The 14,844-nt window shown below is 42.3% G+C and overlaps 1 protein-coding gene across 2 annotated transcripts in view; it reads left to right on the forward strand.

Moving 5' to 3' along the window:
• Nucleotides 1–14,844, forward strand: part of cacna2d3 (calcium channel, voltage dependent, alpha2/delta subunit 3) — a 34,015-nt gene that overhangs the window by 1,740 nt on the left and 17,431 nt on the right. For both annotated transcript variants that reach the window (XR_004613885.1, XM_034586001.1), the window contains exons 2-11: nt 447–528; nt 2,283–2,510; nt 4,102–4,218; nt 6,307–6,366; nt 10,547–10,709; nt 11,283–11,414; nt 13,162–13,222; nt 13,330–13,480; nt 13,678–13,752; nt 13,884–13,973. Coding sequence is in view for 1 of the 2 variants with exons in the window: in XM_034586001.1 (XP_034441892.1) it covers nt 447–528; nt 2,283–2,510; nt 4,102–4,218; nt 6,307–6,366; nt 10,547–10,709; nt 11,283–11,414; nt 13,162–13,222; nt 13,330–13,480; nt 13,678–13,752; nt 13,884–13,973 (1,159 nt within the window). In the remaining variant the exon portion in view is untranslated. The remainder of the gene's footprint in view (nt 1–446; nt 529–2,282; nt 2,511–4,101; nt 4,219–6,306; nt 6,367–10,546; nt 10,710–11,282; nt 11,415–13,161; nt 13,223–13,329; nt 13,481–13,677; nt 13,753–13,883; nt 13,974–14,844) is intronic.

Here is a 14,844-nt window from a genome sequence, read left to right on the forward strand (position 1 = left end):
GTTTCCTGAAGGGTTGTTGCAGTCATCTTTATTTCATATTTTAGGTACACTACTGTTTCATTTAGAGTTTTAGAGTCTTCTTAGAGAGAAGATGCTCCAATATTTACAGTATATAGATCATTCAAATTACAAGCATCCTGTGTCTGGACCTACAGGTCAGAACCACTGGGCCATGACAACTTCATTTTGATGGATCATGTCAGAAAAAAGAAGAATGAATAAACATAAAATGCTTAAACAGCAGATTTGATTGAGAGCATGGAATATTCAATAAATACAATAAGTCTGGGCAATAATTTCTATTTCTAAAAGTAAGTCAGTCTGTTACTTTTCCACGTATTTGTTTTTACATTTATAATTAAACTTATTTATACATTTGTCCATGATATCTGTGAGTCTATTGGCTGAAGTGTTATTTCTTTGTCTATTTTGTGTCTTTTTTTTAGGGTAAAGCTCTGGGCCTCAGCGTTTGGTGGAGAAATTAAATCAATTTCTGCAAAATACTCTGGATCCCAGTTACTGCAGAAGGTACTCTTCTTATTTCCTGAGTCTTGTGTGGGCACCACTGATCTTTCTCTTTGTCTGACGGTCATGTAGTTACACACATCGTACGGTGTAAGGCTGTATTCCCTCTCTAATGACTGCAGAGACACTTTGGTGTCGCAGCTGAATGCTGATGCGTTGTTCTGAAGGAGACTGGCTGAGAAGGAGACCTGCATCTCAGTGTGTGTGTGTGTGTGTGTGTGTGTGTGTGTGAGAGAGAGAGAGAGAGAGAGAGAGAGAGAGAGAGAGAGAGAGAGAGAGAGAGAGAGAGAGAGAGCACATGTGTTTGTACTTGATACGGCCCATTAACCACGGCTCTGTTCCTCATCTCTCATCCCATCTCTCCAGTCAACTCTCTGGAGTCAAGAGTTTCACCCTCTGGATAAGAAAGCGACCAGGAGACAAATTGAATGTGTGTTGTGGGGTTGGATGGTGGGTAAAGGGGCGGTGATATGACGAACAAGTGAAAACTGGAAAAGGACGAGCGATATTCTAGGGCAGTAGATTTACATGTGTGACCACTTGATGGCAGAGGTGTGCTCTGTGTTCACAAGCATGCAGCTTATGAAGGTGGTCGGAGGTGGATAAATGGTGAACTGTTACACGAGGACCAGAGCAGAGAGTGTGAAGTAAACAGCTGGAGGTGAAGCTCCGCTGTGTGAATGCTGCAAACTGCACTGCAGTGATACAGTCCAGGGATACAGTGCATACGGCACACGCTCTGTGTGACGCTCATGTGTTTCGGTACAGTAAGGAATGTGGGAAATAAACAGCATGTGTGTGATGTGGTTTGAGACATTTCATTCATACCCTTTGGCATTTTTTAAATGGATCAAAGTCTAATGATGTCGTTAGGATACATTATGGAAAAATGCGCTTTACAGAAAGAGAGAAAAGAATAGAAAATACTGAGACATGGCACAAAAGCATATCCACAAACTGCACAAGCCTTCACACTAGATGCTATCATGAAAAGTTATTATAACACTGAAAATGCACCATATTTAAAGAAAGAAATATCCATCAGCTCTGTGGTAGTTTTGGTTCACACAATGTTTCCCCAGAATGCAGTGTGGCATATTAAGTGTCATTTTAAAACAATGGGATCTGCACTAGACTTGAAGTAGAGATTTGGTGTCTGAATGAGTTTTTAAAACAACGAACCCACAGGGTCCCTGGTGTTGCACGTGTGCACATGCATCATAAACACAGCAGGCTCCCACAACGGCTTCTAAATAAGGTTATCGACTAAAATGTGTCGTTGCCTTTGATTACTATTGTTTTGTTTTTTAGAGAATGCAGTGAAAAGACCACCACTGACTTTAAATACACTGAACGCTGCAAAAATGTATACTCCTAGATGTCATGTCATTTCATACATCATGTGATACATACATGACCTAAAACGTCCAGTTTCAGATGATCTATTTCAGCTGTTGGTTTGTCGACTCAGATCTATGGTTTGAAGATGTCATTGTGGTGTCAAACTCGACTGCACTGTGCTCAAGGTGTTTACAGAATTGCCTAGAGACACAGTGCAATGATGCATTTCAAGAACAGGACAAACTACAGCATCAACACTCAAGTTTCATTGTCAACATATTTACATCTATTGCACCATATGACAGTGCACAGTGGTTTCTGATTATCTGCTCTCATCAATGATGTATAGATGCATTTCAGATGAGACACTCTGTAACTCTCCTTCTCTCCCTTCATTCGTCTCCTCTCTGCTTTAGGAGCTATGGGCCATCACAGCGCCACGTCCTGGGACCAACTCCAGCTCTGAGGCCATCGCCTCCGGGAAGGGCAGCAGCAGGATTAATTCTAAAAGCTCCACTGCATGTCTTGGAGGTTGGGAGGAAAGCGGAACGCCCAGAGGAAATCCACGCAAACATGGGGAGAGCATTCAAACAGCGTTTAGAAAACGGCTCCAGGGTCCAAACCTGGGACCTCCCTGCTCTGAGGTGACATTTCATTACAATTAAGATTTGAGTGCAAATGTGTGATCGAAGCTGAAGCACAATGTATCACTTTCTCCTCTTTGTTACAAAATCTGAATTGTATCATTGTCCAAAATCACTTTTTGCAGATTTCTTCCCTTTTTGTGTGTGTAAGCACTTTTCTCATGCTCCTGTTCATGGATGCATGTCTGCAGAAAGCTGTGCGGAGCCAGTCAGCACAAAGCAGTGAGCTGTGAGGGAAGTGACGGGTCGTTAGGGGCTTCTCATTAAGGCTGATCATTAGATTCTTTTATGATGAATTACTCGCTTCCAATAAGACTTTTTGCCAAACTGGGGAAACACTGAGGCTCGTCAGGCTGCCGCTGGCAGGCAGACCTCACTCCTGCACTGGTCACTACTCTGATCAATAATCATGATCAGTGCTTTTGATGGATGGGGCTTAACCTCCACTTGAGACTTGAGGAGTGTGAGTCAGGAGGAGGAGGAGGAGGAGGGGGACTGGGGGACTGAGGGTGCTGAGGCGAGGAGGACAGGCGTGAAATGAACTGTTCTGCTCCACTGCGAGCCCACACTCTTCCTTTCAGTAGGTAATTTGTCGCCTCATGTACTGATGTGTGTGTATTTTTTGTGCGTTCCATGCACAAAACGTGTAATGTGTTTGAGCCCATTGTGGTTTGGGTTTATTTTTAGATAAGGTTGTGGGACATGTGTGTGTGTGTGATGTGGCTGACTGGACAGTGAGAGAGGAACATGCTTTTGTTTTCATCAGGCGTGTGTGTGTGTGTGTGTGTGTGTGTGTGTGTGTGTGTGTGTGTGTGTGTGTGTGTGTGTGTGTGTGTGTGTTTGTGTGTGTGTGTGTGTGTGTGTGTGTGTGTGTGTGTGTGTGTGTGTGTGTGCCGGGCAGGTGTGGTATTATGTAATGTTATATTCCTCGGAGCTGTGGCGGGCTTTGTTCTGTATCACTGGAGGTCCTGTGCATCCAGCAGAATCAGCATGATGTGAGGTGTACTTCATTACCCAGAATCAGCCGAGCTTGACACATTATTATCTTTCTCCTGTGCTTTGACTCCATTTCAATTACCCTCTTACCATGCATAGCCTCCAGAGCCGGCCCCGCCCCCCCAACGGCCACCCAACAGGGCCCTCTCCATCCAATCAGGGAGGGAGACGCGGCGTGTGCAGCCAATGACTGAGACCAGATAAAGACAATCAATCATTGTGTGCTGCAGAGGCTTTTATCAGCCGTTCATCTGAGACTGGCTGCATGCAGCTTGTCAGCCAACATGTGAAGGCTTATAAGCCTCGTTTAACAGTTCCCAATCTCTGTGGAGCAGTGGTCCTCTGAAATGCTGCAGAACACACAAATAACAAGGATGTTATCTATATGTGTTCTTTTTTCCTTGACTTACTCGAATTTAGTGAAAGTTTTAAGACCCCCTGAAGTGATGAAATTATGTCTTATTTTATGTTTCTTTTTAATTATGTAGTTGAGCTAATTGCCTATAAACTTCCATAATGTTTTTAGTGTCATGAGATTTTTCAGTTTTCCTCTGTGTCAATGCCACACTGTTGTTTTCTGTGGGGTTTTTTTCAGAAATATAAAGAATTGGAGAAGTCTGTCCGAGTGGAAGAAATCGATGGAGTGAAGCTGGTCAAAAATCTGGCTCTGAAGATGGAGGAGATGTTCCGCAAAAAAGCAGAGGCCACCAGGGTGAGTTAACATCTGGCTTGAAAAAGAATATATGTGTTCTCCTTTCTTTCATTTTGTTTCAGGGGTAAGGGACTGTATTCAAATGATCCGGGTGTGGGGGAGAGCATCAGAGATGGAGGAGAGTTTTATATAATGTTTTTATTTTAATTTTTCTCTTGAGGGAGGGTCTTTGTTCTTATTTTGGGGTTCCTGTGGTTGAGGGGGTAGAGCGGGTCACCCACTAACCAGAAGGTAGGAGGTTTGATCCCAGTCTCCTTGGGCAAAATACAGAACCCCAAAATGCCCTGACAGCAGTGCCATCAGTGTTTTAGTGATGTATGACAGATACAGTGTCATATGTATGTGTGTGTGAATGGCTGAATGGCAAAACTGTACAGTAAAGCCCTTTGTGTGGTCATCAAGACGAGAAACTGTTTTATAAAATACACAGCATTTACATCTAATGGTGCGCTGAAGGAAAAACACCCGTCTCTCTGTGGTTATTTTAATCAGGGGTGGGATTACAAATCTACACTTCTAAAGCCTTTCATTACTGAGGTGCAGCATCTGTGCCTGTTTCATTCACTTACTGTGCTAATAGCTCTTATTGTACAGTTGTTGTAACATCCAGTTGCTCTCAGTGCAGCGTCATTCTGCATCAGTCGTTTTACATTTTACTATTGTGCAATTTGGCACCTCTGTAATATTTAGCTTTCCTTAAACTTTATGATTTTAATGATCGATAGTTTTATTATTTTTGAAATAATGAGGGTGTTATAATTTTACTTAAATGGTCCAATGAATCCATTGGGAATCATGGCATTACCTGAGTTTATGAGCTCATGTAATGTAAAGATCGCTGTATTCAAAGATGATTTTTGTCCTGGTTGCCGGTGTCAGAGGTTCGTCTGGAACATGCTCTTGTATCTAGTTTATTTCAGTCCAGGTCTGAGCTGGAGTCAGAGTCAGAGCCTCAGCAGCAGCAGCAGCAGCAGCAGCCTCGGGAGCTTGTAACCATTTTAATGCTGCACCTCGCAGGGACTGCTGGGTAATGATAACGTTTATCTCTCCCAGCCTGATCCCATGTGGGTGACAATTCATACCAATTCCATAAATTACACCGGCAGGAGGGCGCTTAATTTAATAAACCTGGTTTCTTTGTACCATGTGAAAGCAATTGACTTGGCCTACAAATTAAAAAAATAAATAAAAACACACTCACGTCTCACCGGCACATGCGTGACAACCGATGACGTCATTATTGCTCTTGATATAAAAAAGCTAAACGAGACCTTGACCTTAATAAAGCGTTGAAGGTGAAAATTACGCACCAGTCTGAAGCAAATAGAAAACTTCCCATTTCCTCCATGGCTTTATTTATTTTCCCAGCTGCTGACGACAGGAGATCTCTGCGCCACAAGGTCAATTGAACGTGGCCACCGCGGCTCAGCGTTGTGTTTGTATTGCAGTTATTTTGACACATGATGTGACTGATGTTAATTATATCCGCTCGGCTACGGGAGGCGAGAGTGACCGGACTGTGCGAGAAAAACAGAGTCAAGCACATTTTCCTGAAACGAGTTATTACAGGAGGAACTATAGACCGTAACTGCTGCTGGTGCACTGTGGGAACCCCCCGCCCCCCCCCCCCCCAGTCCTGCCTCCATCAGTCATTTCACACCTGCACCCCGCACAGCGATGGCCCACATTTTCTACATACATGTTTCTGTCCTGGAATGACAAGGGGGGGGGGGACTCAACATTTGGGCAGCAAATGTTGATTTCACCCAGATTTGATTGTACGCCCTGGCTGTGGTCCTCCAGTGGGCTGACATTTGTTCAGATGTGGAAATAACAAAGCACCAGAGCGAAGTTTGAGAAATTCAAAGAGCAGCAGAGGGTAAAAGAAACTCCTCGGGAGTAGATGCTCTATAGAGGCCTTCTGGAAAGTTTGTGGCAGACTTTGAAACGCCGGTAGTCGCATTTATATAAGGTTTATACAGGACGTTGGGAAATGGTGGTTTCTACATTTATATATATTGTTTATATAAACTTTTAATCATGTGCGTAAAAGCAGTGGTCTTATTAACCGATCGTTTCCCTCCTCAGCGGCTGGTGGAGGCGGCAGAGGAAGCGCACCATCAACACGAGGACAATCCGGACCTGCAGGTGAGGGGAAAAATAAGAATAGAAAAGAAAAGTGGAGACATAATTATAAAAAATGTGTCATTTGCGTCAGACCGGGTTGGATCATTTTTTTTGTCGGCCAGGGGAGGAGCGGCTGCAAGGTGAGAGAAGGGTAATAGGCCTTAAAAGTCTTTAATTGCGTCCTTCACACTGATGTCCTGTCAGCGCTGTGATTCATAATGTTCCTCTGATAAGATGAGCCTCACACACTGAAGGCTGCGGCGCCCTGCTGTCATAACTCACTGGAACAAATCTCAAAAAGCAAATCTTAGAGTTCCACGTACAGTAACGGAGCAACTGTAAAGAACATTACGGGCCTGTCGGGCAAAGTCGCTGCGTCTGTGCGCAAAACCAGAGGCTGAGCTGCAGGAGGACATGTGTAGAATTCCTCTGCAGATATATAATGCTTCAGTGGCTCAAGTCTTTGCAGTAACATGGGCTAATGCTCAGAGAATCATGGGACACGTCTTAATTTTAATCACACCTCGCAGGATCCGCTCATGTCCTCAGAATCTGCTCAGTAAAAATAATTTAGCCACTCTCATTGCGCACAGAGCTGCCTGAGTCTCTGCAGAGGTAATGCAGCATTCCTGTCGTCTGTTACTGCTCCCTCTACCCCCCCCCCCCCCCCTTCTCTCTCTCTCTCTCTCTCTCTCTCTCTCTCTCTCTCTCTCTCTCTCTCTGTGTGTGGACTAAGATGAATGGAACACTTTTACGCGGCGCATTGTTTCACTCTCATGGCTCCAGATTGGAAACGCACTGGAGCAACAAAACACCACTGAAACAACGGCAGCACTTACAGTTAATATAAGCATTTACATCATCCCAACACATTTCAGTCACCTTGTTCTCCGCCCGCTCACACGTCTGTAACAACACAGGTTAAAGAAAATGAGAGTTTCTAAGGAAATGTTTTTTTAACCAACACTTTTCTTCTTTGCACTTCTGAAACAGATCTACAAACACACAATTACAGTTCAATTCAAAGGTTTATTTAATTGTATTTATTCTCTTTGCATCATTTTGTTAAATCATATTTAAAGTGCTATTAATAAAACAAGGTTTCCATCTTCTTAATATAAAGTCACTTTATATACAATTTTCAGATCAAATAACGTTATCGTGGACTCACTTTGTAAAATACACTGGCATTAATTACATGCTTCATATTTTTTGAAGACATGGTTTTCTAAAAATTACTTTAAAATCATTTCTATCAAATTAACACAGTTAAGTTATATTTTATTCTCTTTTTTGCTATAGAGAAATAATGTTCCAACTATCAATGTATTTTTTATAAAGCACAGGAAAAAATGATTACAATTCTTGTATTCTTCTTTTTTATTGTCAGTTATTGGTAGCTATACAGCACAGGCCTATCACTGAAATTTCATTTTCAAGGGTATAAAAAATAATAAGAAAAAATTCAATATCCACCTGCTGTAATGATGTGATGCTATAATATTACTCCTTGTGGCATCATTTAGCCGAGCTCGCCTCCTCTGACACCGCACATTCTTCATGCACCATTTCATTGACCACGAGGAGATAAGCCCGCCGCCCTTATCTCGGCTGCTTGGTGTCAGCACAGTCGGGTGTTTTGCATTGACCCGGGTGTCTGCGGTTCAAGGCTGTGCAGATCACGTCTGATGGAGCAGCAGAAACTTGGCTTTTCAGAAATGTATCTCTAGTAATATTTATTTATTATAAGTGCAGGTTTTTAACATTTATGTGGGCCTAGAAAATGCCTCTATTATACTTTCAAAGTAAGGAAGATATGTAGTGGCTCATGAGGTTATTGTTTTAGCATTTCAAATAAGCAAGAGGTGCAGACCAATGGAATAAACACGTTTTAATTTTTTGTGGAGTCGGATTCTGTAGTTTTTAATGTAGATTCTGTAGATTACATTTCTGACTTTGTGGAAACAGTTTGCAGCATCAGTAAAAATATATTATTAGCCTTTTGTTGTGTAATTTAGGAATCATTGTTTACTTTGTATTTAGTATAATAGAAAATTAAACAGAATTTAATTGGAAAAAAAGTGTGTTAACAATTTTAGAAATACATGTTATTTTGGAATGGCCCACTGCTACCATGGGAGTTTCTTAACAATATGAAATGTATTGCACTGCCTACATTATTATGCTACTGATTGTTCAAAATAATAATGCAGATGTTTTTAAGTGAAGTGTATTTTATTAAATTCCCTTGTTAAACATGTACTTAATCAAACGACATCTTAAAAAAAAATCTTCCTCTTGAAGAATGTGATTATAACATCAGGAAAGGATGATATTAGTTGTAATTTAAGTGCAGGGCCTGTTAAACCTAAAGGGTTCAGAGTTGTACTGGTTGAGAACCACCACCTCCACACACTGCTGCCTGGTTCTACAGTAAAGGCCCAGCAGTCTGCAGTGAGGGGCTGGTCTCTGCTGCAGGGCCTCCAGATAACTGCAGTGGTGTAAGAGTCAGTGGGGCGTCTCGGAGAGCTGCAGTGTCCCATGGCCTGCTCCACAGTAATAACCCCGGTGGTTAACGTGCCTCTCCACAGCACTATCACTTCTGCTGAGGGTGCACGTTTCTCTCCCGCCCTCTGCGGCTCTCTCCTCCCCTTCGCCCCACCGCAGCTCGTCAGAGAGCTGCTCAGGCGTGGTATGAGCTGTCAGGGGCTGCTTGATGGTGATGCCTGCGCGGCCTCCCCCGAGTGTGATGCTGCAGAGTCCATCACCCATCTCTCCCCTCTCTCCCCTCTCTACCTCCGTCGCTCCCCTCTCGTTCCCTCTCTCCGCGCAGACAATGAGGACCAGAGGCCACAGAGAGGCTGCTCAGACGGGATGAAGTATTTCTCGTGCGGCGGCATAGGGAGTGAAGGACAGGACAGACACACTGTTGGGTTTCACTTAAGAAAGGCCAGACTTTTCTCTGGCAGCCGGGAAGCTCTCCGTGCACATTCTTAGACACCAGAGACAACTGCAATACTTCACGTACATTCTCACAAATGGAGGCATTAGAAAAAAATGGTGCTGACTAAACTTTGACATAAAATTTCCAAACTGTCATGTACTTAATGGCTGTTAATTAAGAGTTGGTGTAGCTCAGGTTGTCGAGCGAGTCAGCCTTTAATTCCTCATCTACCGCTCATGCTCACATGTTGAAATGTCCTTGAGCAAGAGGCTGGAACCCAAATGCTTCTAACTTGCTTCGGACAAGCTTATGCAATGTAAAAACTATATAATTGTATATTACTTTTTGATGGTATATTATTGTAATTATATATTGTGAAAAAAAATGATTTGTAGCTGATAGAAAATTTAGGGAAATGTTCTGATTTCATTGTGCCATTTGCTTTATTTTCTTCTAATCCTTCTTCACAAGTCAGCTGTCTTATTTTATCATTTCTTATCTCATGGCTTGTTATTGTGAGGGCATATGTAGACTACACGCATCATTATAATGGTTCCCTCGCATTGTTATTAACACTGAGCCTCAAACCCGGAAAAAAAAGGAATTTTATAAGTTTTTTTCAAGTGAGGTATAGGGGCGAAACCAGGGGTGGGACTAAGAGGGCACTGGCCCCAGCTGAAATCCGACTGGCCTCTGAAGTGTCCCTGTCCTGCTAGTAGTCCTTATTTTAATACACTAATCACTATCTAACAATAAGTATGACAATTTGTTAAGATTTTTTTATTTTCTAAGTTTTTTTGAAGTACATAATGTGCTTGAACAAGAAACAATTTTCCAAATATATTTAATGACGTGTGGCTTTAGAGCCAACAGTAAACCTAGGAAGGACTTAAATTTGCACATCACTGAAAAAGGAATTGAACATAGATGTTGGACATATTATTGATCCTGCAGCATAAATTGTGGCCCCTTTATGGCCCCTGACTTAGAAAAATCTTAGATCTGCCACTGGAGTGAGGACTGTGGATTTTGTCTCCCGTCACTTACTGTGCAATAAAATCATAAAAAGCAAGGGATCTCGTAATGAACAGTAATTACAGGAGGAATCAATAAAGCAACAAAAAACCTCCAGTGTACATGTACATGTGAGTATTTGTAAGGCAGATTCATAAAGATAAATAAGGTACAAGACTGTCCTTGTGAATATGAAAACTGTACAGTGCCTCTAACATCCTTCACATTCGCTCCTCTCCTCAGTATGAATACTTCAACGCTGTGCTGATCAACGAGGTGGACGAGGAAGGTAACAACGTGGAGCTCGGCGCAGAGTTCCTCCTGGAGCCCAACGACCATTTCAATAACCTGTCGGTCAACCTGAGCCTCAGCGTGGTGCAGGTGCCCACCAACATGTACAACAAAGGTGAGGGGCCATGCAGCCAGAGGACAGGATTATGTGTGGGGTTATTTAACCACAGTGGGCTGATGAACAGGGGGGGGGAGGAAAGTGAGAGGTGAAAGGGAGAGGGATGGTGGCTGAGGCTGTATCAGTGTTACCGTCTGGGAGAAGTGGAGTTCGGGGTGGATCGATAGCTGTCCAGGCTGAAAGAGAAAGCACACAATTCAACGACTTCAGAAAGAGAGCCGAGGGAGGCGGGGCCGGGGAAAGATGTTGCTCATTGGGAAGCTGCTGGGTCTTTTCTTGTTGTATAACAGAGTGTGTCACCTCTCCCTGTGTGTCGCCTGGGCTGCTTTTGTTTGCCTGTAATGGACTCTCCATAAGTCCGTGTTCGCAGCACAAAGGGAGGCTCATCCAGCAGCAGGAGGGGAGGGGATGATGGAGTCAGGCACTAAATCTCCTTTTTCTTTGTGGGTGGGGGGTCAATACGGTACAAAGGTCAACTGTGCACTGTGCAGGATGGTCCAGGATGAACACCATTATCACCATTATCACCATTTCATTGGCCTGTCTCTTTTCCCTCCTCCTCCTCCTCAGATCCTGACATAGTGAACGGAGTTTACTGGTCCGAGGCCTTGAATAGAGTGTTTGTTGATAATTTTGAGAGAGACCCCACGCTCATCTGGCAGTACTTTGGGAGCGCCAAGGGTTTCTTCAGGCAGTACCCTGGTGAGTGCTGCCATTTCCTATTTCTGTGTGTGTGTGTGTGTGTGTGTGTGTGTGTGTGTGTGTGTGTGTGTGTGTGTGTGTGTGTGTGTGTGTGTGTGTGTGTGTGTGTGTGTGTGTGTGTGTGTGTGTGTGAAAAGAAAGGGCCGTCCCATGGGAGCTATCAGCTGTCAGCGCGGGAGAGAAAAAAAAACCCAGAACAAATGATTCAGGAGAAGTAAAAGGGTGATTTGGCTAATGTTGTAATTTTACAGACCATCAGAGAGGATGCATATATACAGACTGTAATTAATCAGCATTTGCCAGCGTGGACCTTCAGCCACAGTGAGGAACAGTGTGTGGCTGCTGCTGCTGCTGCTGCTGCTGCTGGATCCATTCAGAGATATCAGAGCATCACAGATGTGAAACCCGGCTCTCTGGAGTGAAGCCACCGAGATAAAATGAAACTAATGATATAGATTGTGTATATATGTTTAATGTATAAGAAGAAATACATAATGGAGAGATGAGAGAGAGAGACACTCTCTTACTAATGTTCTCATCATTGAAACGCTAAAATCCCACCCAAGTCTTGTTTTGGACAGATTCTATCGAAGATAATAGATGTGTTTTCAGTTTTAATAATAATTTTACCTGCATTAAACACAAAAAAGTGAAATGTTATTTTATATTTTGACTTTTTTGTCAACGAATTAGATGAAAGGCCAAAAATAACCTCAACATGTAAAAAAAATAATATATAGGCTACTTTCACTTTTTTAAAAAAGGATGAAAAAAATCCCTTGACACATCTGTGCATATAGACTTCAGCAACCTTTTCTGTCACGGGTAAATAATGTAGTTTCCTTTGTCAGGGAGTATTCTTAGCCACATGTGCTGGTTTGTATTTACTGCTGCTGGATGGTGGATGTGTGGTTGTACTCAAGATAAACTACAGTGTGTGTGTTCATCATAATGAAGGAACACGTTGCTCCTGCGGCCGCTGATGTCTTTTTAATGGTCTCTGGACAACAGTGGAGGTCAATGACTCAGAGGAATAAACTGTACCAGGCTTTCATTACACAGGCAATTTATATGTTACAGCAGAAATTCTGGCAATAATGAGTCTATACAGTAGAATCTCAACAAACTCATCCTGTTAACATATACAATTTGTGTTGCACAATTTTTTATACAATATAGAGTTTATTCTACAAAATCCAAAATGGCATTTGCTTGTGATGTCTGCCTCCAGTTTCTCAATATCACTTTGACCCCCTCGGGTTAAAAATGCTTTTACCGTTTACGTGGGACAATCTGGCCTGCAGCCTATCATGTTTTTTAATTAAGATTGAAAAGATAAGATTCACAGTGGATGGATCCATGTGGAAGTTTGGTGTTTATGTGGCAGCGTTTTATTTTATATGTAGAACAGTTGACTATAGGCCTCTTAATGCTGGATAACAGGTGCTATGTAGTAAATATTTAGGTAAAAACTGTGGAGCATTTTTCTTGCATGTAGGGTTTTTTATAATAGTGTTTGATGTGATTTGTATGTCACAGTCTGTGTTATGTTTCTGCTGTGTTTCTGCATTGTGTGTATGTTTAAAACTTAAAATACATTGATCATGATAAGAAGAAAATTAAAAAAGAGAAAATACACTTTGATGCGGCTGCTATAATCTTGATTATTAAATATCCTCTGTCCGAGTTTATTCTGCAAAACTCTTATATTCTGCCTCCGTCCCTCTCTCCTGCATCCACTCTGCAGGAGTGAAGTGGCATCCAGATGAACACGGCGTCATCGGCTTCGACTGCAGAAATCGAAAGTGGTGAGCCTCCAGTAACCAGAGAAAAGATTGTTGCACAAATTATAATTATTATCACTACTGTAACAGTTGGGGTTTGATAGTGTATAATTTACTCTTATGTATCACAGGTATATCCAGGCAGCAACGTCTCCAAAGGATGTGGTTATCTTAGTGGATGTTAGTGGAAGTATGAAAGGTCTGAGGCTGACCATTGCCAGACAGACCGTCTCCTCCATATTAGACACTCTGGGAGATGACGACTTCTTCAACATAATTGCAGTAAGTTTTACCTAAACTTTAGTTATATCTTCATCTCAGTCACATTTGTCTTTAATTCGAGTCTATTTGTGGTCAGTAAATGTTTTTAGACTCTTCTATTTGGATATTTTGGAGACACTTGTGCTGAGGCTCGCATGAAAAAACAAAGAGGAATTGTTTAATTCTCTTTTATCTAAATACTGTTTATATTTCCTCAGTATAATCAGGAGATTCACTATGTGGAGCCTTGTTTGAATGGAACGCTGGTGCGGGCCGACCGAACCAATAAAGACGTGAGTCTCTATTCAAACTGACTTGTGATTAATGCATGTGGGGTTTTTTTTATCAGGCTGAATTTGTGTGATTAATGTTTTAAACCGTTGTGTTTTTTTTTTGGTCTCCTACTTTCATTGTTATCTGTCAGCATTTCCGTGAACATCTGGACAAGCTGTTTGCCAAAGGGATTGGGCTGCTGGGCGAAGCTCTGACCGAAGCGTTCACAATCCTGAGTGATGTAAGTTCCACTACAGTAAACTGTGACTGTCAGTTTAATGAGGACGCTGCTCGAACAGAAATCCGCCAAGTCTATCCTCCACTGAAATTATTTATCATGAAGCAGATCATCTAAATTCTTGTTTTCTGTTTACTGATTATGTGACAATGGTGTTGAGTATTCATGAGCTTTCACAAAATGAATACTTTTTTTATTGATTACTTTAGAAGAAAGTAATGAATGTGTGCGTGTGCTCGGATATAAAAACAAAATGTATTTCTAAGGCTTCACTTGACCAGAACAGTAGGAAAACATTCATTTTACAAGCCACATTTGTTTCCAGGGACAGTGTTGAATCATGTTCTGCCTGTTCTCAACTAATCATAGAACGTAGCAGCACTCCAGTCAAATATATCTGAGCGTCTGGGAGGTGTGTAGCCTGTTGAAACGCTCCAGTGCTATCCCCATCCCGCCCTCCAAACACAGACACATCTATTCTGAAGCGTGATTAATGGCTCTAATTAATGTCAATGATTAATAATGTGGCTGATTGGAACACAAAGCAGATAAGGCCAGGAGCCACGCCGCACTCTTTTTATCTCCCTGCTTTCAGGCGAGCTTTGGCTGCGCCGCTGCAGCAGAGGGTGTGCAGCTCTTACCTCTGCATTTGTCAGATTAATTAAAGCCCTGCAATGAATATGGTAATCAGGTAGCCAGCAGCACGCTTTCCGAAATTCACTGTTGTGCCGCTGCCCAGTGAGTCAAGTCAAAACGCAGCCTTATATCGTGGAGCGGATCAAAAAAAGAAAAATGCTCTTGCAGAGCACTGCAGCATTTTTTTACATTGAGTCAACTGAACGAGAGCCGAGCTGCGATACAACATGTTTTCACT

This window comes from Hippoglossus hippoglossus, chromosome 5 (assembly GCF_009819705.1).
Source record: "Hippoglossus hippoglossus isolate fHipHip1 chromosome 5, fHipHip1.pri, whole genome shotgun sequence".
In the NCBI taxonomy this organism is placed as follows: Eukaryota; Metazoa; Chordata; class Actinopteri; order Pleuronectiformes; family Pleuronectidae; genus Hippoglossus; species Hippoglossus hippoglossus.